The 26,566-nt window shown below is 46.2% G+C and overlaps 2 protein-coding genes across 2 annotated transcripts in view; both read right to left on the bottom strand.

Annotated features, from left to right (window-relative positions):
• The window catches only part of LOC140187307 (pyrroline-5-carboxylate reductase 1, mitochondrial-like), a 30,384-nt gene extending 21,170 nt beyond the window's left edge, over positions 1–9,214 (bottom strand). The window contains exons 1-2 of the mRNA XM_072242472.1: positions 8,948–9,214; positions 2,678–2,748 (exon numbers count right to left, since the gene is read on the bottom strand). Of these exons, the coding sequence (XP_072098573.1) occupies positions 2,678–2,748; positions 8,948–9,014 (138 nt within the window). The 5' untranslated portion in view covers positions 9,015–9,214. The remainder of the gene's footprint in view (positions 1–2,677; positions 2,749–8,947) is intronic.
• A 9,544-nt stretch (positions 9,215–18,758) lies between these two features.
• Positions 18,759–26,321, bottom strand: LOC140187238 (myeloid-associated differentiation marker-like protein 2). Its single transcript, XM_072242340.1, has one exon. The coding sequence runs from the start codon at positions 26,185–26,187 to the stop codon at positions 25,291–25,293; it is 897 nt and encodes a 298-aa protein (XP_072098441.1). The 5' UTR covers positions 26,188–26,321; the 3' UTR covers positions 18,759–25,290.
• Positions 26,322–26,566: the final 245 nt, after the last annotated feature.

Genomic DNA, 26,566 nt, shown 5'->3' on the forward strand with positions numbered 1-26,566 from the left:
AGCATCTGCAGAATCTCTTGTGTTTAGAAATTTCTTTGCCCATGGGTTGGCAAATCTCTGGAATTCTCTAAAGGCTTAAAATGTGCAAAGTATTTGAAGACTCTCAATCATCTAGGCTGCAGCCCTCCATCTCCAATACCTCTCCAGCTCTTAATGCACTCAGTCAGGCACCGTCCTTTGATCCCTGCACCCTTTCCAGCTTGGTGACTTCCTTAATTACTAAGCACTGCTCTACTCACTTTATATTTGTGACTACGAGGCCAAGAACAGCTCTAATGTTATATTTATGTTTGTTGACATCACTACGGTGACCAAATCAGTATATAAGGAGGGAGACTGAAAATCTGGCTGAGTGGTGCCACAACAACCTCTCTCTCAATGTCAGCAAGTCCAAGGAGCTGATTATTGACTTCAGGAGGAGGAAACCAGAGGTCTCTGAGCCAATTCGCAATGGGGGATCAGAGGTAGAGAGGGTCAACAGCTTTAAAGTCCTGTGTTATCAGTTCAGAGGATCTGTCCTTGTCCATACTGCACCAACCTCCACCTCTGGGCTACACTTGTCTTGTCCATACTGTGCCAACTGTCCTGGGTCCAGCACGCAAGCGCCATTTCAAAGAAAGCACAGCTGCGCCTCTACTTTCTTAGAAGTTTGAAAAGATGTGGCATGTCATCTAAAGCTGAGACAAACTACTCTAGGTGAGTGGTGGAGAATGTGCTGGCTGGTTGCTTCACAGCCTGGTATGGAAACACCAATGTCCTTGAACAGAAAAGCCTACAAAAAGTAGTGGATACAGCCCAGTCAATCACAGGTAAAGCCCTCCCTACCAATGAGCACATCTACAAGGAGCACTATCGCAGGAAAGCAGCATCCATTATCAAGGACCCCCACCACCCAGGCCATGCTCTGTTCTCTCTGCTGCCCTCAAGAAGGAGCTACAGGAACCTCAGGACCCACACCACCAGGTTCAGGAAAAGATATTACCCCTAAGCCATCAGGCTCTTGAACCACAGGGGACAACTTCACCAATCCCAACACTAAACTATTCCCACAACCTAGGACTTACTTCCAAGCATTCTTGATCTCGTGTTCTTGCGGGGGCGGGGGGAGCAACAGAGGGAGGGGGACAGAGTGACTGTCAGCATTCCGCAGATCAGCTCATTCAGAGGATGATAAATATTATTTTGATTTCTACACTGCTACAGAGATTTCATTTCCCTTTTGTTTTGCATTTATTCTCATTCTAATAAAGTGTTTTCTTGTGGCCTTGAACATCCGTGTCCTCTCCTTTGTTTACGAATACATATCTAAATACCCTGAGCTGAACTAGGAGAGGATACATAACAAATTTTAGAACAATTTTTTTTTAAAACAGTACAGGCCTTTCAGCCCATGATATTGTGCTGACCTTTTAACCTACTCTAAGAGGGGACATTAAAATAGATTTTGTGTAGGACTGGTGTAAACAGACGCTTGATGGTGAAGCAAGGCGAGTGGGATCAAAGGGCCTGTTTCAATGTTGCATGAATGTTTGAGATAAAAGAATATGAATTCCAAAAATACTCAAAGTATTCAGTACTCAAAGGGAGGTTCCCTAAGGTTGTTATAGCCAGGGTGTTAGAGGGGATAAGCTCCCACTACCTATTAAATGCTCCCAATGGTGTGCACCTCAAATAGCCTTGGCAACCAAATCCAGCTCCTGGCCTTCACGTGTGGCTTAGCTACTAAGCCCAGCAGAATGTTTTTACTAACAGGAGAAGGGGCAAAGGCAGGTTACTGGCACCTTAAAACCAGTTGTTCCAGGGCAGGTGGGGCTCGTCAGGCATGGTTGGCAGCTCATCTGGGAGGGAAACTGATCTCAAATCTCCGCTATCTTGCAGCTATACCCACTCATGAGAAGGCTTCAGGAGAAACCCCCCCCACCGCCCTCCGAGGACAACTCGCTGGAGTTTCCAGCTCGCTAGCTGTAGTCCCTAAGGTAGTCCAACATTGGGTTCAATGCTGACTGGCAACTCCTGCAATGCCGCTGGAGCCAAACTGTTCCTTTGGATCCATCAGCTGTGTGTTGAAAGGGGGAGCCTACTGCATAAGCTATAGCTTGCTCTCCACGTCATACTGCCCTGGCTTGCGTAGGATGCAACACCCATAGGTCAACCCCAGCCAACAGATGGCCTCACTCAAAGGGAGAAACTGAGTCAACGAACTAGGAAAAGTTAAAGATGGAAAAAAAATTCAGCCAAGTTAAATATGGAATAGTTTGAAATGGAAACGTGCGTAGGCCCAGCAACAAAGCTTTTAGTAACAAAATAGTTGGTCCTTTTGGCTCAACATTAAACTTAGATCTCAGTGCTGCAGGATACAGTATCGACGTGGCACCAGGCAGGCTGTATTCGTTCAATCATGCCAAAAGTGTAACTCTTACGTTACTGCAACGGGGCCCAGAGCCAACTCTAGATGTAATCTCAGCCCTCAGTGATTTCAACCAAGGCTGCTGAAATATCGATGCAGTGGAAGCCAACCGCTGTTAAAACAAACCACCCAAGCTACTGGAGAACTGTGTCCACACGAGTGGCTGAGTCTGTGGTTGCCTCAATGAGCTCTTCTTCAACCCCAGAACCCACGAAACTTTTTTGTTCCCAAAGGACTGCCAAAGAGATAACAGAGCAAAGTGAGTCCTACCCTCAGGCCTCCAACAGTGGGTAAATCAGGATCCGGTGAACTTGCTATAATCTTGTGTGCAGCCAGGACACCTGAGGAAGAAAAACAAAAATTTATGAAAAATGAAGTCCTGGTAAATGGAATTCTCAATCGCAATTAGGCAACTTGCTTTAAAGCCATGTTTCTGTTTAATTTAGACCATAGACAGTAAGGCATACAGTCGCAAGAAAAAGTATGTAAACCCTTTGCAATTACCTGGTTTTCTGCATTAACTATTCGTAATATATGGTCTGGTCTTCATTTAAGTCACAATAATAGACAACCACAATCTGCCTAAACTAATAACACTCAAACAATTGTACTTTTCATGTCTTTATTGAACACATCGGTTAATCATTCACAGTCTGAGTATGTGAACCCTTGAATTTAAGAACCTCTTTTAGCAGCAATAACCTCCACCAAATGCTTCCTGTAGCTCCTGATCTGACTTGCACAACAGTAAGGTGGAACTTTAGACCATTCCTCCATACAAATCTGTTTCAGTTCATCAATATTTCTGGGATACCTTACATGAACAGCCCTCTTCAGGTCATGCTACAGCATCTCAATTGGTATAGGTCTGGACACTGACTTGGCCATTCCAAAACACAAATTTTCTTCTTTTTAAACTATTCTGTGTTGATTAACTCTTTTGTTTTGGATCATTGTTGCATCATCCAACTCCTATTAAGCTTCAGGTGATGGACCACTACCCTGACACTATCCTGATACAATTTTGAATTCATTATTCCCTCAATGATTGCAAGCCGTCTAGTCCCTGAGGCAGCAAAGCAGCTGCAAACCATGATGCTCCTTCCACCAGGCTTCACAGTTGGGATGAAGCTTTGGTGTTGGTGTGCAGCGCCCTTTTCCCTCCCAATGTAGTGGTGTGCATTTCTGTCAAAAAGTTTGACTTTTGTCTCATTTGTCTTAATGCATAAAAGCACGCAGACATGGTCGAGAGGTTCAGTTGTTGTTCAGACCAAACATCAAAATGGGGAAGAAATTTGATCCAAGTGACTTTGACCGTGGAATGACTGCTGATGCCAGACAGGGTGGTCTGAATATCTCAGAAGGTGCTGATCACCTGGGATTTTCACATACAATACTCTCTAGAGTTTAGAGAATAGTGTGAGAAAAAAATCCAGTGAGCAGCAGTTCTGCAGACAAAACACTTGCTAATGACAGGACAGGGGACAATAGCCAGACTGGGTCAAGCTGACAGGAAGGTGAAAGTAACTCAAATAACCACTGGTGTGCATCTCTGAATGCACAAGAAACATATTGAACCTTGAAGTGGATGGGCTACAGCAACAGATGACCACATACACTCAGTAGCCACTTTATTAGGTACAGAAGGTATCCAATAAAATGGCCACTGAGTGTGCATTTCTTTTAGCATTACAGTACATCCTACCATCTTCAGTTTCCTATGACTGATCTTTTGTGTCTGCATCTTCCATCCCACCAGCACTGAGAATGTAGTCTTCAATTATCTTGAGCTCTTTACCTCTGACAATGTTTCTCAAAGCTTCCCAATATGAAAGGACTCAATGGAGAATAATTTATTGTTGATTACTAAGGAGTGTTGGCGCATGGCCAAGTGGTTAAGGCGTCAGTCTAGTGATCTGAAGGTCGCTAGTTCGAGCCTCAGCTGAGGCAGCGTGTTGTGTCCTTGAGAAAGGCACTTAACCACACATTGCTCTGCGACGACACTGGTGCCAAGCTGTATTGGTCCTAGTGCCCTTCCCTTGGACAACATCGGTGGCATGGAGAGGGGAGACTTGCAGCATGGGCTTCCATACAACCTTGCCCAGGCCTGCACCCTGGAAACCTTCCAAGGCGCAAATCCATGATCTCACAAGACTAACGGATGCCTATATAAGGAGCATTGGTACAATCAACTCCAACATCTTTAGTGGAACCAAACATTAGGAGACGAGTACAATTGGCAGCCAACGTTTTCCAAGCAATGATTCTTAGAGTCATAGAACACTACAGCACAGAAAGAGGCCCTTTGGCCCATCAGGTCAGTGCTGAACTGTTATTCTACCTGGTCCCATCGACCTGCATCTGAACCTTAGCTTTCCATACTCCTCCCACTCACGTACTTAAATCCACCACTTCCGCTGACAGCTTGTTCCACACTCGTACCACTACCAAATGAAGGAGCTCCCCCTCCTGGGTTCCCCTTAAACATTGTACCTTTCACCCTTAACCTATGACCTCTAGTTTGAGTCTCACACAACCTCAGGTGAAAAACAACAGCTTGATTTTAAGTTCAAGTTTACTGTACACATGTATACCGCCAAAACAAAGCAACATTCCTCCAGACTAAAGGCTGATTTATACTTGTGCGTCAAATCGACGCTGTAGGTACGGCATAGCCACGAACCCTACGCAGTGCCTACGTGGATCCCTACGCCGTAGCCTGACGCGCACCTCTCCCAAAATGTAACTACGCGTCGCGGCAACGCAGACCACAACAGCTGGGTTTGGTCTGCTTGGTAGCATCGCATTTCCTCCTACGCTGCAATAGCTTCCCATTGGGCAACTGAAGGGCAGGGAAGGAACTCTGGCTACAATGCTTTCCATAAAGCTTTATAGACCTCCGAAATTATGGAGGGCACATTTCACTTTTACAAAAAAAGACACTCGCTTTAAACTTGTTTACCCCGAGAAAGACTACCATGATCATGAAGCCGTGTACTGGTAGGTGTGCCCCCGAATTGCAGAGCAACGTAGACACAGCAACACACAAGTATAAATGCTCACAACGGCGTAGCCCACTTGCGTAGGCTGGTACGCACAAGTATAAATCAGCCTTAAGGTGCACAACACAGTATATTTAACTCACACAACACAAAGGTAATATTACCACAAATAAATTAATATATAATAAGATGCCACACAAACAAAATGCTGGAGGAACTCAGCAGGTCAGGCAGCATCTGTGGAAATTAATAAACAGTCAATATTTCGGGTCAGGATCCTTCATCAGAACATTACAAGGTGCTTTTACGACACAAATCAAAAAGTAAACAGTACACACGTACGTGATGAGACCTGGGTGGTGGCAGGGTCTCACAATCTGGGGGGATGAAGCCGTTTCCCATCCTAACAGTCCTTGTCCTAATGCTACTGTACCTCCTACCTGAGTGTATTGGGTCAAAGAGATTGTTGGATGAATGAGAGGGATTATTGCCATTGCTAAGGGCCCTGTCCACGCAGCACTCCTGGTAAATATTTCAGATAGGTGGAAGAGAGATCCCGCTCATCTTCTCAGCAGTCCTCACAATCCTTTGTAGGATCTTGCAGTCAGATGCCTTGCAATTCCCATACCAGACGGTGATGCAGTTGGACACTCTCAATGGCGCTCCTGTGAAAATTGTTAGAATGGTTGGGGGGGGGGGGGAGATCCTCAATCTCCTCAGGAAGTGGAGATATTGCTGACCTTTCATGGCTAAAGAGGTTGTGTTGAGGGACCAGCAGAGATCATTTGTTACGCACACTCCCAGAGACCTGGTGCTCCGATCTCTCTCCACGGAGAAGTCGTTTATGTACAGTGAGGAGCGGTCAGCCTACCCCCCCCAATGAAAGGCAAGCATGCCCCCTCTGTAGGAGCCATCTGCTTTCTATCTGCATTGCATTCTGCGTTGCGGGTTTATTATGGTAGTTAGTCACGTGGCTGGGGGTGCGGTAAAAGCAAAGGACTAAGTTACATGTTTGTGTTTTATTCTGGGCAGTTTGGTTCTGGGGAACTGTTGGGTGTCATTATCTTTTGTTGACCGCATAACAACGCTTAACTACACTTAATTGCATAGCTTCAAGATGGTAGACTTCGCTAGTTGTTAATAAAAGATCAAATATATTTCTTTGACTTTTGGAATATTTTTATTGGTTTGATTGGCGGGCAGGTCATAACAAGGAACACAACCAATGCTAGGTCGTCAGCAGTGGCATTGATTTGTTAGAAAAGCTGCTACATCCTCTAATGACTTAATTACTTTTGAAGTTTAACTACTGTTGTCACACAGACATTCCTGAACTGCCAGCCGTCTCAAAACAGCAAAAAAAGCACAATGCCCTAAACCATTTTTTTTATCATAAACCTTTCTTTTCAACCAAATCTTTACCATTCCCAATAGCTCAAAGCACAGCCTCAGAACAGAATGATGCCCCTTCAGAACAGAGATGAGGAGGAATTTCTTTAGATGGACGGTAGTGAATCTGTGGAATTCATTGCTAAAGATGGCTGTGGAGGCCAAGTCATTGGGTATATTTAACTTGGTAGTTGATATCTTCTTGATTAGTAAAAGTCTCAATGGTTCCAGGGAGAAGACACTTTCAAGGACTCTGTAACTCATGTTCCCAGTATTATTTATTTACTTATTTATTATTATTGTTTTTTTTCTGTATTAGCAGTTTGTCTTGTACATTGGTTGTTCGTCAATCTTTGTGTGTAGCTTTTCATTGATTCTATTGTATCTATTGTGAATATCTGCAAGAAAATGAATCTCGAGGTAGTACTTTGATAATACGTTACTTTGAACTTCTGAAGTTTGAATAGGGTTGAGAACATTAATGAATCAGTCATGATCAAATGGCAGAGCAGACTCGATGGGCTGAACGGCCTAATTCTGCTCCTCTGTCTTACGTTGACGTGTTTGCCACAACAGCGCCCTTGTTGTAAGCAAACTTCTGAAAGAGAGCAAGCTGCCAAGCTGAATGGAAAAACCAGGAGTAATTACTGAACACTGAAGTGGTTTGAACAGAATTACTAAAAAGGAGTAGCAATTTACAAGGAAATAGGAATATTCTGCTATCAGTGATGTTGTAGGGCCATCTGCAGAGACAGGGAATGCACCAACCATGAAAATCACAGCAGTGGAGAGCTGAAAGGAGGCAGACACCTGTGCAACACCGTATAAATGGGTTATTTATAGTTAAAGACTTAAAATCTGATCCACTGAGAAATCCAGGCAGAAATAGACTAACAGGGGGCTGAGAAGCTGCATAGTGGGCCAAGGGAGGTGGGCGCCAGTTTAATTCAAGGGGAGTTTAGCGGTTAGTGTTAACATTATTACAGCAACAGCGGCAGATGGAATTTAATGCAGACAAGTGTGAGGTGCTGCACTTTGGGAGGACAAACCAGGGCAGGACCTAAACAGTGAATGGTAGGGCACTGAGGAGTGCGGTAGAACATAGTGGTCTGGGAATACAGATCCACAATTCCTTCAAAATGGTGTCATAGGAAGATAGGATTGTAATGGGAGCTTGCCTTGATAAATCAAAGTATTGAGTACAGCAGTTGGATGTTACGTTGGAGCTGTAGAAGACACTGATGGTACCTAATTTGGAGTATTGTGTGCAGTCGGGGTCTCCTACCGACAGAAAGGTATCAATAAGCTTGAAAGAATAGTGAGAAAATTTACAAGGATGTGGCCAAATCTTGAGGACTTGAGTTATAGGGAAATGTTGAATAGACTAGGACTTTCCGGTAGAGGACTGAGCGTAGGGCAGATGTGATAGGTATCCAAATTTGAAGGATCCAGATAGGGTAAATGCAAGCAGGCTTTTTCTTCTGAGGTAGGGTGAGACTAGAAGTCGTAGGTTAAGGGTGAAAGGTGAAATGTTTTAGGGGAATATGACGGGAACTTCTTCACTCAGAGGGTGGAATGAGCTGCTAGCAGAAATGGTGGATGTGGGTTCTATGACTAAGAGGTGGTTAGGTACAGGGTGGGAATGGGGGTTTATAGTGCTGAGGGACAGAGCGAGAGATGGTGGAGGACTCGATGATGGTGTCCACAGACTGTTTGGGAAGAATGATGGCCAGAAACACAGTGGAAGGAGAGATGGCGGTCAAGTGACAGAATACGAGAGACTGATTTAAGGTGCAGAAGATATGAAGAGGACAAAGAGACAACGGGCGAGGAAGCAAAAATCGTAAAAAGGGATGGGTGAGAGATAGGAGAGACAGAGGGGTTCAGGTGGCCCGAACAATGGAAGCGAGATGGAAGTCAGGGTCAGAGCCCAGAAGATGTTCGGACCTCAGTGGACCCGTGTGTTTTAAAGAGAGAACAACGTTACCTGTGTCTGAATTGTACTGGGAGAAGTTATTACTGTTCTTTTTGGACATGGTACTGATAGAACTGGGAATGAGGAAATAGTAAACTGGTTAACATGAAACTTCTCTATGGATCAGCTCATCCCAGATCTACCAGGGAAATTGGAGCTGTGCCTTGCACTCACCTGCGGCCGTGAATCCACGAGCCAGGGCGAAGGCCAGCTGGCCCGCTCCAATGAACCCAACACTCATCCTCTGGAGCCTCCTCAAGGAGCAATGCCTCGGATGGACTCGGCCAGTCCCGGTGGCAACAGGACAGCGGCTGAACGGCGCGCTTCAAGCCCCCCAAGCCGCAGGCTGTGCCGACCCTCCCCGGTAACTCCTCAGGTCAACGTGGCTCGGAGCAACCAAGCCTGCTACCGGCCCACAGCCGCACCCGCCAATGGCGTTGAGAGTCGCAGCCAGAGCCCGCCCACCTTGCTTGCCGTTCACCAATGGATAGAGAGCAAAACAGGAGATTCCTGCTACCAAGTTAGGTGGGCTTTGCAGCAGATCCTCGGCATTGCATCATTCGGTCGAGAACCGCGAGGAAGCGGCTGAAAGATTGGCTTTGCATTTGTTTCTTTCCAAGTCCTAAAGTTATACAGTGGGGAAACAGGTCATTCGGCCCATCTTGTCCGTGCCTACCTGAGCTACGCCCACACGCACAAAATGCTGGAGGAACTCAGCAGGTCAGGCAGCATCCACACTGGGGAAGAAGAACGTTTCGGACGAAGGGTTTATTCCGCTCCATAGATGCTGCCTGGCCTGCTGAGTTCCTCCAGCACCGTGTGTGTGTGTGTGAGACACGGCAACATTAGCACAACGCCTTTACAGTACGGATGCCCTGGTTCATTTCCCGCCGCTGTACGCTTGTGCGTGTTCTGCCCGTGATCGCGCGGGTTTCCTCCCACACAGTCCACTGTGGCTGGAAGGGCCTATTCAATCAATAAATTATATATATAATCTCTTGTATTTATGCCTACGTTGCCTGGTGTATTTGTATGCGTTTCGCTCTCATCGCTAACCTTTCTTCTCCATGTACCTGTCCAAATGTCCTCAACATGCATGTCTCTACCACGTTGTTCCATACATTCGCCATCCTCTGTGTGAACAAGTTGCCCTTTGGGCCCCTTTTAAATCTTGCCCCCCTCACTTTAAATCTGTTTTAGACTCCCCTACCCTGGGTAAAAGACTGTGAACATTCACTTTATCTATGCCCCTCATGATTCCATCTACCTCTGTAAAGTCACCCCTCAGTCTCCTACACTCTGGGGAAGAAAAGCTCCAGCTAGCCCACCTCTCATTATAACTCTAGCACCCCAGGCCCAGTATCATCCTTGTGAGTCTTTACTATACCCTTCAATCTTAAGCATAAAAATCCAGTCAGGGTTCCCAACCTGGGTCCATGGACCCCTTGCTCAATGGTATTAGTGCATGGTATAAAAAAGGTCGGGCACTCCTGTCTGAAGTGAACATTGACGAAAGGTTGCTGCTGGAGCTGTACTTTCAGGACTAGAGAAGTTTCGTACTAATTCTCATCCTGAACTCATAATCCAAGACCCATCTGAAATGAAGGCTGGTGGTGCTCTGGATCGTGTAGGAGGTTGCTATAGGTTACAAAAGGCCAATGATACAATGCAGGGCAGGGCTGGGAAGTGGCAGATGGTGTCCAACCTGGAAAAGTGTGAAGAGATACAATTGGGAAGATGGGACTTCAAGGCAGAGTTAATGGCAGGAGAACACACTGCCAGAGAGTAGTGAATCTGTGGAATGCTCTGCCACAGACAGCTGTGGGGGCCAAGACCGTGGGTATATTTAAAGCGAATATGGGTATATTTTAGACAGGTATATGGAGGAATCTAAGGTGGGGGCTTATATGGGAGGCAGGGTTTGAGGGTCAGCACAACATTGTGGGCCGAAAGGCCTGTACTGTGCTGTACTATTCTATGTTCTATGTTCTATGTCTATGAAAATTGATAGTTTCCTGATTGGTCAGAATATCAAAGGTTATGGCAAGAAGGCAGGTATAAGGTTTACGTGGGATCCGGGATCAGCCATGATGGAATAGCGGAGCAGACTCAATGGGCCAAATGGCCTAATTCTGCTCCTATGCTTTATGGTCTTAACAGAGGGGTCTTAAGAGTCCACGTCCCTAGATCCCTCCAAGTCCCTACGCAAGTTGATAGGGTGATTAAGAAGATGTATAGTGTATTGGTCTTCATTAGTTAGGGGGATTGAGTTCAAGAGCTGCGAGATAATGTAAAGCTCTGGTAGGACCAGACCTGTATTGTGTTCAGTTCTCGTCCCCCTATTATAGGAAGGATGTGGAAGCTTTAGAGAGGGTGCAGAGGATGCCGGCTGGATTAGAGAGCATGTTTTAAGACGATAGATTGAGCAAACTAGGACTTTTCTCTTTGGAGTGAAGGATGTGAGGAGACTTGATAGAGGTGTATAAGATGATAGGAGGCATAGATAGAGTGGACAACTAGGACTTTTTCCCAGAGCAGAAATGGCTAATACGAGGGGGCTTAATTTTAAGATGAAGCCATTTGGAGCCGTTTCCATCCTGAGAGAAAGTCTCTGGCTGTACTCGATCTATACCTCTTATCATCTTGTACACCTCCATCAAGTCTCCTCACATCCTCCTTCACTTCAAAGAGAAAAGCCCTCACTCACGTAACCTAACCTCATAAAACATGCTCTCTAATCCAGGCAACGTTGTTGTAAATCTCCTCTGCACTGTCTCTAAATCTTCTCCATCCTTCCTATAATGAACTGAACACAATAACCAGAGTTTGATAGAGCTGCAACATTACCTTGTGGCTCCTGAACTCAAATTTCTGACCAATGAAGACCAACACACTATACGCCTTCTTAACCACCTGATCAACTTGCTTGAAAATTTGAGGCATCTATGAGCGTGAACCCCAAATACCTCTGTTCCTCCACACAGCTAAGGATCCTGCCATTAGCAATTTTCCCTAGAGCTTTGGGTGAGCGTGTCCCTGATGAAACATAACTATGTGAAAAAGACTCATGGAGCAATCCCTTAGTGGGGGGATCAATGGATGCTGTATGAACAACTAGACTTGGGCAATGTTCGATGACAAAATGGTCAAAGTGGGATGGGTTGGTGCAGAGTGATCACATCAAAATCCTGAGAAATCACCATCAGACCCCTGAACCAACTTGGAAAACTTGACTCAGCACAACTCTGAACTGATTCCACAACTAACACACTCATTTTCCAGGACTCTACAACTCATGCTCTCTGTATTATTTATCTTTTATTTGCACAATTTGTCTTCTTTTGCACTTTGGTTGTTTGTTGGTCTTTGTGTGTTAATGCATAGTTTTCCATAAATTCTATTGTATTTTTTTATTTTCCTGTAAATGCCAGTAAGAAAATTATCTCAAGTTATTATATGGCATGATATATAAACTTTGATAATAAATTTACTCTTAAGTATGAAAAAAAGCTTGTATCGAGCCTTGCATCTGTCCCTTGAGTAAAGAGTGGAGTAGGGGTGTGAAGCTGGTAATGAGGTAACATCCAGAACGATTCACAGAAAACGCTGAAGGAACTCGGCAGGTCAGGAAGCATCGATGGAAATACATAAATAGTCAGGCTGAGATCCTTTTTCTGGACTAGAAAGAAATGGGGAAGAGCAACACTCACAACACGCTGGAGGAACTCAGCAGGTTAGGCAGCATCCATGGAAACGATGAGTCGACGTTTGGGGCCGGAAGCCTTCGTCAGGACTGTAGAGGGAAGGGGCAGAGGCCCTATAAAGAAGGTGGGGTGAGGGTGGGAAGGAGAAGGCTGGTAGGTACCAGGTGAAAAACCAGTAAGGGGAAAGATAAAGGGATGGGGGAGGGGAAGTGGGGAGGTGATAGGCAGGAAAGGTGAAGAAGGAATAGGGGAAAACACAATGGGTAGTAGAAGGAGGTGGAACCATGAGGGAGGTGATAGGCAGCTGCGGGAGGGGGCAGAGTGAAATAGGGATAGAGGAAGGGAGGGGGAGGGAAGTACCGGAAGTTGGAGAATTCTATGTTCATACCAAGGGCTGGAGACTACCTAGACAGTATATGAGGTGTTGCTCCTCCAACCTGAGTTTAGCCTCGTCATGTCAGTAGAGGAGGCCATGTATGGACATATCTGAATGGGAATGGGAAGCAGAGTTGAAGTGGGTGGCTACTGGGAGATCCTGTCTGTTGTGGTGGACGGAGCGGAGGTGCTCGAAATGGGGAAGATGCCAGAATAAAAAGGAGGGGAGGATAGCGATGATAAGTGAAGCCAGGCGGGTGGGAAACATAAAGAGCTGGAGAGGAAGGAATCTGATAGGAGAGGAGAGCGGAACATAGGAGAAAGGGAAGGAGGAGGGGACCCAGGGGGAGGTGATAGGCAGGTGAGAAAAGGTAAGAGGCCAGACTGGGAAATAGAAGAAGGGGGGAGGGGGCAGAAACTTTTTTTAACTGGAAGGAGAAATCAATATTCATACCATTGGGTTGGTAGCTACCCAAACGGAATATAGAGTGTTGCTCCTTCAACCAGAGGGTGGCCTCATCTTGTTGGAGTGGGGATGGGAATTAAAATGTCTGGCCACCGGGAAGTTTCACTTTTGGCGGATGGAGCGGAGGTCCTCGATGAAGCGGTTCCCCAGTTTACGACGAGGTCTCACCAACATGGAGGAGGCTGCATCAGGAGTACGGGACACAGTGTTTGACCCCAGAAGGTTTATTATTTAGAGAAGCCGTGCAGGACAGCTCCTTCCGGCCCAACAAGCCACGCTGCCCAGCAACCCACCTATTTATCCCTAACCTAATAACAGGGCAATTTACAATGACCAACTAACCTACCAACCAGTACGTCTTTGAACTATGGGAGGAAACCCACACGGTCACAGGGAGAACGGACAGTCCTCTTACTGACGGCGCCCGAACTGAACTCTGAACTCCGACGTCCTGAGCTGAGTAGCGTTTGGAGGTGCAAATGTTGCCTCACCTGGAAGGATTGTTTGGGGCCCTGAATGGAGGTGAGGGAGAAGGTGAATGGGCAGGTGTAACACTTTTGTCACTTGCAGAGGTAAGTGCCATGATGGAGATTAGTGCTGAGGGCTGAGCAGTCATAGAAACCATAGAAACTACAGCACAGCAATAGGCCTTCTGGCCCTTCTTGGCTGTGCCAAACCATTTTCTGCCTAGTCCCACTGACCTGCACATGGACCACATCCCTCCATACACCTCCCATCCATGTACCTGTCCAATTTATTCTTAAATGTTAAAAAAGAACCCACATTTACCACCTTGTCTGGCAGCTCATTCCGCACTCCCACCACTCTCTGTGTGAAGAAGCCCCCCGCCAATGTTCCCTTTAAACTTTTCCCCCTTCACCCTTAACCCATATCCTCTGAAGGCCTACTGTAATTGAATGAAATGCAAAATAAAGAATAAATTCAGGTAAACAACTCAACATAGATCAGAAACAAATTCTACTACCTTCAATTCCAGATAGATTAGTGTGTAAACAATTTAACTAAGCTACGCTAGAACCAAAAATAAATTCCGGTGGTTGGGAGTTAGCAAATAACTTACAGCTACTCTGTAAAGTTGATGATTTTTCAAGAAAAGCGGTTGTTTTATCTGGATATTTCTTGGCTCACAAATTGGTTACAGAGAGAGCACACTGAATTTTTCAGTTGTTTTTAGCAATGAAGAGGTCACGATGGAGACTCTCTGACTCGATACCAGGAACTCTGAGGACAGTGACCTTTTCCCTCCAATTCAGGAGAATCTGTGCTCCAAAAATTTACAGTCCTTCTAACTGTAGAGCCCTCCAAGAGGGTTACAACTTTAACATGGTTTGGAAGGTTGTGTGCCTCAATGATCCAGAGAGCTATGTTTGCTGGCGTCAGGGTCTTGTGCTTTGGTTCTCGGTAGGGTCAAAAAGAATAAACAGCAATGAAAAATTCTTCTATACACACAGAGATGGAGGACCTTCATTGCTGCCCTAAACACCAGCGATGTAACGGGCAGGAAGTAACTGTAGACCACTAGGTAAGCAAAAATAATTAAGAGTTCATGTACAACGTGTAACAGAAAATATAAAGTAGCTTAACCAGGAGATGTGCTCTTAGATGCACAAATGATAGAAAAATGGAGGCCTATGTAAGAGGGAAGAACAAATAAAACTGAGAATATGTGTGTCGGAGTCCTTGAATGTGTGTTGGTTGCGGAATCAGTTCAGAGTTGTGGTGAGTGAAGTTATCCACAATGGTTCAGAAGCTGATCATTCAGGATTTTGAGGTGCTAACAAAGCATCCCACTTTGACGATTTTGTCAGTAGACATTGGCCGCACAGTTGTTTGTACGGTGTCCATTGATCCTCCCTTTCAGAGCTACTGCTGCAAGTGCCTAATCTTAAGTTAAAAAGTCAGCACATCATCGTGGGTTGAAGGGCCTGTATTGTTCTAGTTTCTACGTCCTGTGTATGTTTATGAATGTTCATCACTTAGAACACATCAAAGGACCTAAGAACTTTGTTTCAGGGAGAACTAAGCGTAGGGGTCATGTCTGAGACTTGGAACAGAGCTCTTGCATAAAGGAATCAGAGTACGGAGTAAAAGAAGGAACGGAACAATGCTTTTGTGGTTATTTCTCACCTTTTCATGTGATCACGGGGCAGCACGGTGGCGCATCGCTTTACAGCGCCTGCGACCGTCAACGGGGAGTCAATTTCCGCAGCTGTCTGTGAGGAGTTTGTACGTTCTGCCCGTGACTGCAACACTTTCCTCCGTCAGCTCCAGTTTCCTCCCACGTTCCAAAAACTCACAGCTTAGGGTTAGCGAGATGTGGGCACGCTCTGCTGGTGCTGGAAACGTGGTGACACTCGCGGGCTGCCCAGCGCAGTCCTCGCTGACTTGATTTGACACAAATGAAACATTTATTTCACTGTATTTTTGATAGTTTGTTGTACGTGTGACAAATAAAGCTAATGTTAACCCATACATTCACATAGTGCACTCTAACCAAAGAATAACTTTATTTTTCAGTGCAAAACATGTTACACAGTAAGACGCAGCGGCCAGTTTATATACATGTCACAAACAGCACATTAATGATCTAATGATCTTCAACGCAGCAGGGTCTGGATCTGAATGTCCCTACTCCACTGATCTTCGGGAGTACCCTCACCTCACAGAGTCAGCAGCTCAAGAAGGTTGTTCACCATCACTTTCTCAAGGCCAGCTGATGTACAGCAAATACAGGAAAAGATGGCGCAGCCTGAGGAACATGGGAGACTCCCAATTCAGCCAATATTGCAATGGCTTCTTTTACGCAAGGCTCCATACAACAGCTCCCCTGCAAGTCACCACCTCCGCAATACAGAATTTACATTATAATTCATGGTAATGTCACCCCTGGGGTATATATTCCTCATCAGTTTTAGGTGCTAAACATTTGGCTCTGTGCTGAACTATGGGTCTCAGTCTCTCCTTGTGGACTTCTTGCGGACACTCACAACGCGCTGGAGGAACTCAGCAGGTCGGGCAGCATCTGTGGAAACGGTGAGTCAACATTTCGGGCCAGAACCCTTCGTCAGGACTGTAGAGGGAAGGGGCAGAGGCCCTATAAAGAAGGTGGGGGGAGGGTGGGAAGGAGAAGGCTGGTAGGTTCTAGGTGAAAAACCAGTAAGGGGGAAGATCAAGGGGTAGGGGAGGGGAGGCAGGGAGGGGATAGGCAGGAAAGGTGAAGAAAGAATAGGGGAAAACACAATGGGTAGTAGAAGGAGGCTGAACAATGAGGGAGGTGATAGGCAGCTGGGGAAGAGGGCATATCCCTATTTCACTCCACGGATGCTGCCCGACCTGTTGAGTTCCTCCAGCGTGTTGTGAGTGTTGCTTTGACCCCAGCGTCTGCCGATTATTTTGTGTTTACAACTTCTTGCGGATTTGCTTATGGTTATTGTTTTCATAGTTTGTTATTTCTCTCTCTCTGCATATTGGGTGTTTGACGGTCTTTTTTAATGGGTTCTTTTGGGTTTCTTTGTTTCATGGCTGACTTTCATGGCTTTGTTAGAAGACAAATCTCAAGGTTGTATAATATATACATACTTTGAACTTTTAATCTTGTTCAAAGCATTTTACAAGTGCTACATATGACACATGTGACCAAGGATGAACTTCTACCCTAGACACATTTAAAACTGTATAGCAGGAAACACAGAGACTATTAACTGAGATTTAGTTGTACAGTATAACGCTGCCCAAATCAGCAACACAACTGTATAGTACTCTTATAGCAACACACATGAAATGCTGGAGGAACTCAGCAGGTCAGACAGCATCTATGGAGGGGAATAAACAGTCGACTTTTCAGATTGAGATTCTTGATCAGGACTGGAAAGGAAAGGGGCAGAGGCCAGTATAAGAAGGAAAGGGGAGAGGAAGGACTACTAGCTGGTGGGTGGGTGGGGGAGATGGAATGAAGTGAAAAGCTGGGAGAGGTAAAGGGCTGAAGAAGAATGAATCTGATAGGAGAGGAGAGTGGACCACGGGAGAAGGGGAAGGAGGAGGGGCACCAGAGGGAGCTGAGGTACATTCATCAGGATGACATATCCTGATGAAGGATCCCTGCCCAAAACTTACGACTGTTTATTCCACCTACATAGACACTACCTGACCTACTGAGTTCCTCAAGCATTTTGTGTGCGTTGCTCTGGATTTCCACATCTGTCGAGTCCTTTGTGTTTAAGGGAATACAGCTTCAGCAACAGGCAGGAGTAGTTTATTAAAATGTGAATCACAAAGTAATGGCACTAAGCATTATGCACAAATTAAGCATATACATCCAAGGTAATGTCTTAATTCAGCATCTAGTGAGTGATCCTTTATCAGAGGTGCTTTGGTAGTTGGGTCACACTGCAAATTAAAGCTCCATTTATGTGTGTCCAAGTTGATATTAAAAGCCAAAAGGACCTTTCCAAGTGTGTAACAGTGTCTCCCCCAGCAAACAGACCAGTATCCTCCTCTGACTGACAGAGAACAGGTAGGAAGCTCATTCATCCAGTTGGAGGTGATGAGGCTTCACTCTGCAAAGTGGCTCTCAGGTATTGGCAGGACTGACTGCACCAGAAGGAATTTGCTGTTTGTGGAGTTCTTTAGGACATTCTCAGCACGTGAAAATACTTTTAAAAAAAGGCTCTATCAAAGGCAAGAGGCACCTTTCACAAGATGCTGGAGGAACTCAGCAGGCCAGGCAGCATCTATGGGAAAGTACAGTCGACGTTTTGGCCTGAAACGTCAACCATATTTTTTTTACCCCCCATAGATGCTGCCTGGCCTGTTGAGTTCCTCCAGCATTTTGTGTGTGTCGCTTGGATTTCCAGCATCTGCAGATTTCCTCTTGTTTGAGGCATCTTTCACCCTCTTCTCCTATCGGATTCCTTCCTCTCCAGCCCTTTACCTTTCCCACCCACCTGGCTTCACCTATCACCTTCTAGCTAGCCTCCTTCCCGTCTCCCCCCACCTTTTTATTCTGGCATCTCCCTGCTTTCCTTTCCAGTCCTGAGAAGGGTCTCGGCCTGAAACGTCAACTGTTTATTCACTTCCATAGATGCTGCCTGCTATAGCATTGTGTGTGTGTGTGTCTTTCATACGAGTTTGTCAGGAACAGAAGAGAAACAACCACAGTGGCTGGGGGAGGAAAACAGCATTTTCTGTCCTTGCTGCAGTGTTCTGGGCTTGTATCAGAGTGTCTGAAGTCCTTGTTTCAAATGCTTACCCTGTTTATACCAGTGGCATGAGATCCACACCAAAATATTAAACTGCATTTCCATATTTCCACTTGCACTGCCATACCCAGTGAGAATTCCAGCACCCGCACAGTTTGTTTCCTTATACCTCCATAATCTGACACAAAGTGTAAGACATAGGCACAAGATAATAAATAAGTTTTATTTTCATCACACAGTAAACACATTAATTATAACAGTTGCTATTATTCCAGGATGGATTACAGTCTTAATTGCAGTTTTTACTGCATAGTTTTTTTTCAAAATAGCATTAAATAATTTACACTTGATATTGCTAATTGAGTTAACTGCATTGTAACGTTGCATGCTCTGCTACATGTCAGTTAATATTCATCCTGATTAACATATCAAAGTAGTAAATCTGTGCAAGTAAACGCTTAAATTGCATCCATGCGTTCAGATTGAGAAGCCTGATTTTACCCAGAAAATGACCATAACAACAGATGTTAGATATTTGAAAGTATTGAAGTCTCCAGTCACACCGTACATGCTGCATTGAGCAAATTCTGTTTAACAGGCCTGGTTAGACACCCTGTTTGGCTTCAGCCTCATTAACACGCTGATTCAGCTAAAACATAACAAAGGAAATCTTTTCATCGCGAGCTCTGGCTGAAAGCCAAGCCTAATGCAAGCAGCAGAAAGCACGTACAGCACACATTCTACCTTACCCAAATAAAATCTGTACCAGTGAGACATTACACTTACATCCTGAGATACACACTCTGGGAGACATTTTATCTTATCAGGTAAACACGCTTGGGAAATATCAAGTACTTTTAGGTATGACTAGTTACTGCTGGTGGATTGGGTGTAAACAGCTTTTATTTATTTAGAGATACAGTGCAGAGTGGGCCATTCTGCCCTTCGAGCCATGCTGCCCCAGCAACCCCTGACAAACCTGATTTAACCCTAACCTAATCACGGGACAATTCACAATGACCAATTAACCTATCCGGTACATCTTTGAACTTGGGAAGAAACCGGAGTGCCCAGGAAAAACCCACGCATTCCACGAGAAGGACACGTACAAACTCATTGCAGAAGACATGGAATTGAACTCCAAGCTCCGACGCAAAGGGCTGTAATGGTATTGCGCTAACCTCCACGCTACAGAGGCGTCCTACGTGGGAAAATAAAATCCTGCTTGTAGGAATTTGTACAAACAACAAATTTCCAGGCATACTGTTTGCCAGTGATATTAAACCTGATTCTGTTTCTGATTAGGATTAATTTCAAGAGGACCAGAATATAGAAGCAAGAATGTAATGCTGAGGCTTTATAAAGTATTGGTCAGGCCACACTTGCGTGAGCGGAGTAGGGCCCCTTATCTAAGAAAGGCTGTGCTGGCATTGGTGAGGGTCCAGAGGAGGTTCATAAGAATAATCCCAGGAATGAAAGGGTTAACATATGAAGAGCATTTGATGGCTCTCGGCCTGTACTTGCTGGAGATTAGAAGAATGAGGGGGAGATCTCATTGAAGCTTATTAAATATAAAAAGGCCCAGACAGACTGGATGTGGAGAGGATGTTTCTTATAGTGGTGGTGTGGCACAGGTTCGGAATACAAGGATGTCTCTTCAGTTCAGAGATAGGAAAAAATTTCTTTAGCCAGTGGAGGGTGAATCTGTGGAATTTATTGCCAATGACAGCCGTGGAGGCCAAGTCACCGGATATATTTAAAGCGGAGGTTGATAGGTTCTTGATTAGTAGGGGTGTCAGAGGGTACAAGGAGAAGGTAGGAGAATGGGGTTGAGAGGGCCATGATGGAATCCAGAGCAGACTTGAGGGGCCGAATGGCCAAACTCTGCTCCTATAGAGCATTAACACTTTTCTGACTCTCTACATATAAAATGCAAGTTAGAAAGACGCCAACATTTTGAATCAACAGTTTGGAATATTTAATGGAACACTCTATATATTTGTAGTGTGTTCTAGGCAGGGGCATAGACACCTCAATAAAGTTTTTATGGGACCTAGTGAATGCACGCACTCACGTTCACCCCATAACATCAAGGAATTGGGTGCACGCCCTTCGATAAAACCTGGCAAATTTAATTTCATGCCTGCTCTGCTAGATTCGGGAGTAGGATTAAAAAGAGACAGCTTGGTCCAAAGGGCCAAATTAATTCAGAGCTACAAAATACATTTCTACACAGTAACACCGTGATTATTTCAATGTGTTCACAGAATAAAATATAATGACAAGGGCGAAATGGGCCATTACAAGGCCTTGAGGTCTACTTCCAGAGGAGTTGTGTTAAGTTACACCATGAATACTTCATACAATATTGGTCTCTATATTAGTAAAAAGTTATAGATCTATCGGAGAAGGGACAACAAAGTCTTAACAGAGTGAGAGATGATAAGCTGTCAGGGAAGATAAACAAGCAAATTCTTTTAACTGGACAGAAGGAGACTCATAGAGGTCTTCATGATTATTTATAGCATATACTTGGTGGCCACTTTGCTAGGTACACCTGCTCTTTAATGCAAATATCTAATCAGCCAATCATGTGGCAGCAACTCAATGCATAAAAGCATGCAGTCATGGTCAAGAGGTTCAGTTGTCGTTCAGACCAAACATCAGAATGGGGAAGAAATGTGATTTAAGTGACTACGACTGTGAAATAATTGTTGGTGCCAGACAGGGTGGTTTGAGTATCTCAGAAACTGCTGATCTCCTGCGATTTTCACACACAACAGCCTCTAGAGTTTACAAAGAATGGTGTGGGAAAACAAAAAAAAACATCCAGTGATCGGCAGCTTTGCTGGCGAAAGCACTTTGTCAATGGAGAGAGGTCAGAGGAGAATGGCCAGACTGGTTTAAGCTGACAGGAAGTTGACAGTAACTCAAATAACCACATGTTACACCAGCCATGTGCATAAGAGCATCTCTGAATGCACAACACATTGAACCATGAAGTGGACGGGCTACAGCAGCTGTGGTGAGCAGAAAAGCATCTCTGAACACATGGCACACCAAACCGTGAAGTACAGGAAACACCTAGTAAAGTGACCACTGATTGCAGATAATTGGAGACAAATATGATTCCACTTATGGGTGAGACCTAAACTAGGATTCATAATTATAAGATAATAACTAATCAAAATAATTGGAAAAACAGGAGAAACTGCCTTAGCCAGAGTGTGGAGTTCCTTACCACAGGAAGTGGTTCAGGCCAAAGCAGTCATGTGACAGGAAACAGGATAAACACATGGCAGAGAAGGGGAGGGAAAGAAGTGCTGAAAGTGCGAGTTAAAGAGGGTGGGAGGAGGCTTGTAGAGTGTGAACGCAGGCACAGACCTTGGGAGTCAATCAATTAATTACATTCAGAAAATTCTTTGTAATAATACACACCAAGATCATAACAATTAACACAAAAATCCTGGACAGGTGAACAGGTGAGGATGCATTACAAGAAAGAGAATCAGTTCAGGCTTTGGGTCAATAACCTTGCTTAAGTATTTGCCACTTTTATATATAAAAAATAAATGCATGTTTAGGTGTTTTCAGTTCTTCATTTGCAATGCCTAAATCTAAAACGAGGAGAAACATACACGAAACGCTGGAGGAACTTGGAAGGTCAGGCAGCATCTCTGGAAAGGAGTAAAAAGTCAACATTTCGGGCTGAACGTCATCAAGCCTGACGAAGGGTCTTGGCCTGAAACACTGTTTATTCATTTCCACAGATGCTGCCTGACCTGCTGAGTTCCTCCAGCATTTTGCGTGGTCCTACTCTGTATTTCCAGCATCTGTAGAATCTCGTGTTCAAAATTAGGACTTGTTTTCTGAAGTTTTGGCTTATATTTTGGAGCATTCCTGTCAGTTTTGTTTTTGGTGACATTTGATTTTTTTTTGAAGCTTCGTTTGAGATTTATGAGCAGCTGATAACAGAATCTGGCCAATGTGTGACTTCAGACCCACCCTAAACATCCCCATCTTCACTCATGTGAAGCCACAGCAGACGAATATTGAACCACCTTCCCTCCTTCCCTCTTTTTCTATTCCTCATCTGGTGACCATTAGGAGCATCAAAGGTTATGGGGGGGCGGCATAAGAATGGGGAGTGGGAGGGGTAATAAACCACTCTTGATGGAATAGCAGAGCAGACTCGATGGGTTGAATAGCCTAGTTCTGCTCCTATGCCTTATGCCCTTATCTGACGCTTCAACCTAAAATACAGTGGAGCATTAATGGTGCGACAGTATGAACATTACTGTTTGACTTGTGTAAGCAGCCCCAGCATATTATTCTAACATGGACACACATATTAGTGCTATTTTAATTATTATTAAAACTTGTTCCCTGCTTTCCTTAAACACCCACCTCACTTCTCATTTCTGGTTCTTGTTAATACGCTTAGGTTCAAGCTAACAGAATATCAATATCCTGTCCAAGGCACAAAGCAGCAACAATATAATATAGTCAGACAATGCTGGAATCATGGAAAATCTCGGACATGGAAGGAAGCCATTCAGCCCATCATACCTGTACCAGCCAACCCATCCCACGTTGCAGCCCCTGAGTTGAATCAACATTTTTGACATCCAGTGGGTGGTGATCAACCTTATGTTCCACCCACATACCCACATATTTGGTGGAGCCATCACTGTGAATGGCTTAGCCAGACACAAACTGGACTAATTATAGTTTCAAACCAGCCAGCTGCCAGCAGTTCCAAAACATTAACACCAGAGCTGCCGAGCGACCCAGCAGTTTCTACTTAGATTTCAGATTCCCACCGTCGAGCAACAAACACTCTGCTGGAGGAACCTGATGCAGGCTCTCAACCCGTAAACGTGGCCAAATCCTTCCTCCTCCACAGACACTGCTCGACCAGCAAACTGTTGCTCCAGGTTCCAGCACCTTCGCTCTCTTGTGTCTCTGCGGCAAACTGCTTTGATGCCAGAGTTCCTTCAGAAAGGCGGTCAGACGCTTCTACATTCGTAATCAACAATTTGCTTGTCTCACTTCCCCTTACCCCGACACACACATTGACGGGGAAAAAAAAACTTTTGCCTAACCATTTTGCACCATTTCAAACACAAGAGGTTCTGCAGATGCTGGAAATCCAGAGTAACACACACAATACTGGAGGAACTCAGCCAGTCAGGCGGCATCTATAGAAAGAAATGAAGAGTCAACAGTTCGGGCTGAGACTCTTCACCCAGCCAGAAATATCATCTCTACTCCTCTCCATAGATGCTGCCTGACCTGCTGAGTTCCTCCAGCATTTTGTGTTTAAACCATGATGTAGTTTATGATGTTATTGATTACCATTAGAGTCATAGAGAACTACAGCAGAGAAACAGGCCCTTCAGCCCATCCAGTCTATGCTAAACTACTATCGGCCCAGTCCCTTCAACCTGCGCCTGGACCATAGCCCTCCATAACCCTCCCATCCATGTGCTTATCCAAACTATCAAACCCGCATCCGCCACTTCCTCGGGCAGATTGCTGTATGCTGTTTCACTCTGTCAGTTTCGTGCCAGCAAGGAACTTAATTGCACTGGTGTAAGCAGCAATAGAGTACTCGGAATCTCAAAAGCAGACCCGTTTGCATCCGATGTTGAAGAGGGTCTCGGCCCGAAACGTCGACTGTACCTCTTCCTATAGATGCTGCCTGGCCTGCTGCATTCCACCAGCAATTCTTATGTGCGTTGCTTGAAGAGCAGGGAATCAGGCAGTGGCGGCCTACGCTTGGGCCCGGAGGGGTCGTCACCGTCACGAGGATGCAGCCAAGCAATCTGCCGGTCCAGCGACAACGGCGGGGAGAGGAACTCCTCCCACGCACGCTGCCTGACCCGCTGAGTTCCTCCAGCAGACCAGAAACGCAAGAGACTGCAGGTCCTGGAGTCGGGTGGTGGGCAGGAACTCAGGGGGCCAGGCAGCATATGCAGAGGGAGATGGAGAGTCAATGTTCCGGAGGTCAAGGCCCTTTGTCCGGACTGAAAGATAGAATGTAGATTGCTGGTATAAAAAGGTGAAGGGAAGGGACGGAGCAGGAGCTATACTGGCTATTTTTCTCCCCACCCCCCATAGTTTCTGCCCCTCCACCATCAGATTTCCCAACAGACAATGAACCATGGACTCTGCCCAATGGAGGCTACCTCAGAAAATATACTTGAGACAAGGTTGGATAGTTTTTTGTATAGTAGGGAAATTAAGGGTTATGGGGAAAAGGCAGGTAGGTGGAGAGGAGTCCATAGCCAGATCAGCCATGAATGGCGGGGCAGGCTTGATGGGCCAGATGGCTTACTTCTACTCCTATTTCTTACGTTCTTGGAATAGTACCTCACTATTTTTGCACAACTTATTAAAATGTTGTTTATTGATTTAGAGATACCCCACAGAACAGCCCCCTCCGGCCCTACAAGGCTCGTCACCCGGCAACACACCTAATTAACATCAGCCGAATCACAGGACAATTTACAATGGCCAATTGACCTACTAAGTTTGCTGCAAAACAACAAATTTCACAACATATGACAGTGGTATTAAATCTGATTCTATCTTACAGTTCAGATGAAGACCCTAGGACCCAGTCGTCAACTGTCCCATTTGCCCCCGACAGATGCTGCCCGACCTGCTGATTTTCTCCAGCATCTCCGGACCGTAGGGCCTGCAGACTCTTGGGGTCTCCAGGTGGCCGAAGGTGGGGCGGGCGATTGCTCAGGACTGGGTCACGTACAGGATCTTCTGCGAGTACACCAGGTCGGCCACGTACAGGATGAGGTTGACGTAGGTGAAGATGGCGATGACCAGCTGGCTGTCCCAGGGGCAGTGGCCGCGGCTGCAGCTGGCCGGCCGCTCCGGCGAGCCGTACTTGCTGTCGAAGCAGAAGATGGGCCAGACGATAGCGGCGCTCAGGTACAGCAGGGCGGAGAAGAAAGTGTGCAGCACCACCATTCTGCCCAGGGGGCAGTGGACGAGGGCCGCCCTCCCCGACACGTTCAGCCCGATGACCAGCACGGTGAAGATGAAGCAGACCGAGTAAACCGCCACACACCACTGGGTGGCCGCATAGCGACTGTACTCGCTGTCATTGAGCAAGGCGCCAAAGATGATGCAGGCCACGTACGCTTGGACCACCTTCAGCAGCCCGGGCGTGGTGGCCATGTAACCGGCCAAGTGTCCCGGTCTGGCCCGGGTGAAATGTACCTCCAAGCCGTAGACGATGCAGGCGACGGCCGAGCAGACGGTGGCCGAGATCCTGAAGTCCCTGGAGCGGCAGTCCTGGCAGTTCAGATCCACGTAATAGACCGGGTAGACCACGGTGGCCGTCAGGTTCATCAAGGCTGCCAACAGGGCGATGGAGATGGTGAAGTTGTCCCACGATAGGCTCAGGCAGCTGTGTAGGCGGGTGAATTCGAAGCAGACGATCAGGGCGCTGAGAGCCAGGCTGAAGCCCCAAGAGAACATGCAGAAGTGGCCGGGGGCTCCCTCTGAGCCCCCGTCGTGAGCCACCAGGCTGAGGGCGATGCAGCAAGCCACGCTCTGCAGGACGCGCACCAGCCCCAGGGGCGAGAGCACGGCCGCGGGGTTCAGGAACGGCCCCCGGGGCTCCATGACTGGCCGGCCGCTCCCCTTCCCCTCCGGCCCGGGAGTCAGGCAGCGCCCGCTGACATTGCGGCAGCCGCCGTCCTGTTCTGGAGGTCGGCGGGGGTTCACTATAAATAGACAGGCATGTCAGCCTCCAGAGGCTGGCGCATCAGCGAATTCCCCGCGGCTGGCGGGAGCAACGGGCGGACAAACTCTGCGTCGCGACGCCCGGCTATTTAAAGGGGGCGCCCGTTCCCACCCCCGCTCCACCCCTCGGCCGTCCGTAAACCCCGCAATATCTGATCTCGGTGGGGCAGAGGTGCAGCCGCGGGTACCAGAGAGCAGAGCAACAACGCACACGATGTTGAAAGAACTCGGCGGGTCAAGTAGGGGGACAGCTAGAGGG

Source organism: Mobula birostris, chromosome 24, assembly GCF_030028105.1.
Source record: "Mobula birostris isolate sMobBir1 chromosome 24, sMobBir1.hap1, whole genome shotgun sequence".
Lineage (NCBI taxonomy): Eukaryota > Metazoa > Chordata > Chondrichthyes > Myliobatiformes > Myliobatidae > Mobula > Mobula birostris.

Coding starts and splice junctions, on each gene's coding strand:
- LOC140187238 (XM_072242340.1), bottom strand. CDS start 26,187: ATGGAGCCCCGGGGGCCGTTCCTGAACCCCGCGGCCGTGCTCTCGCCC.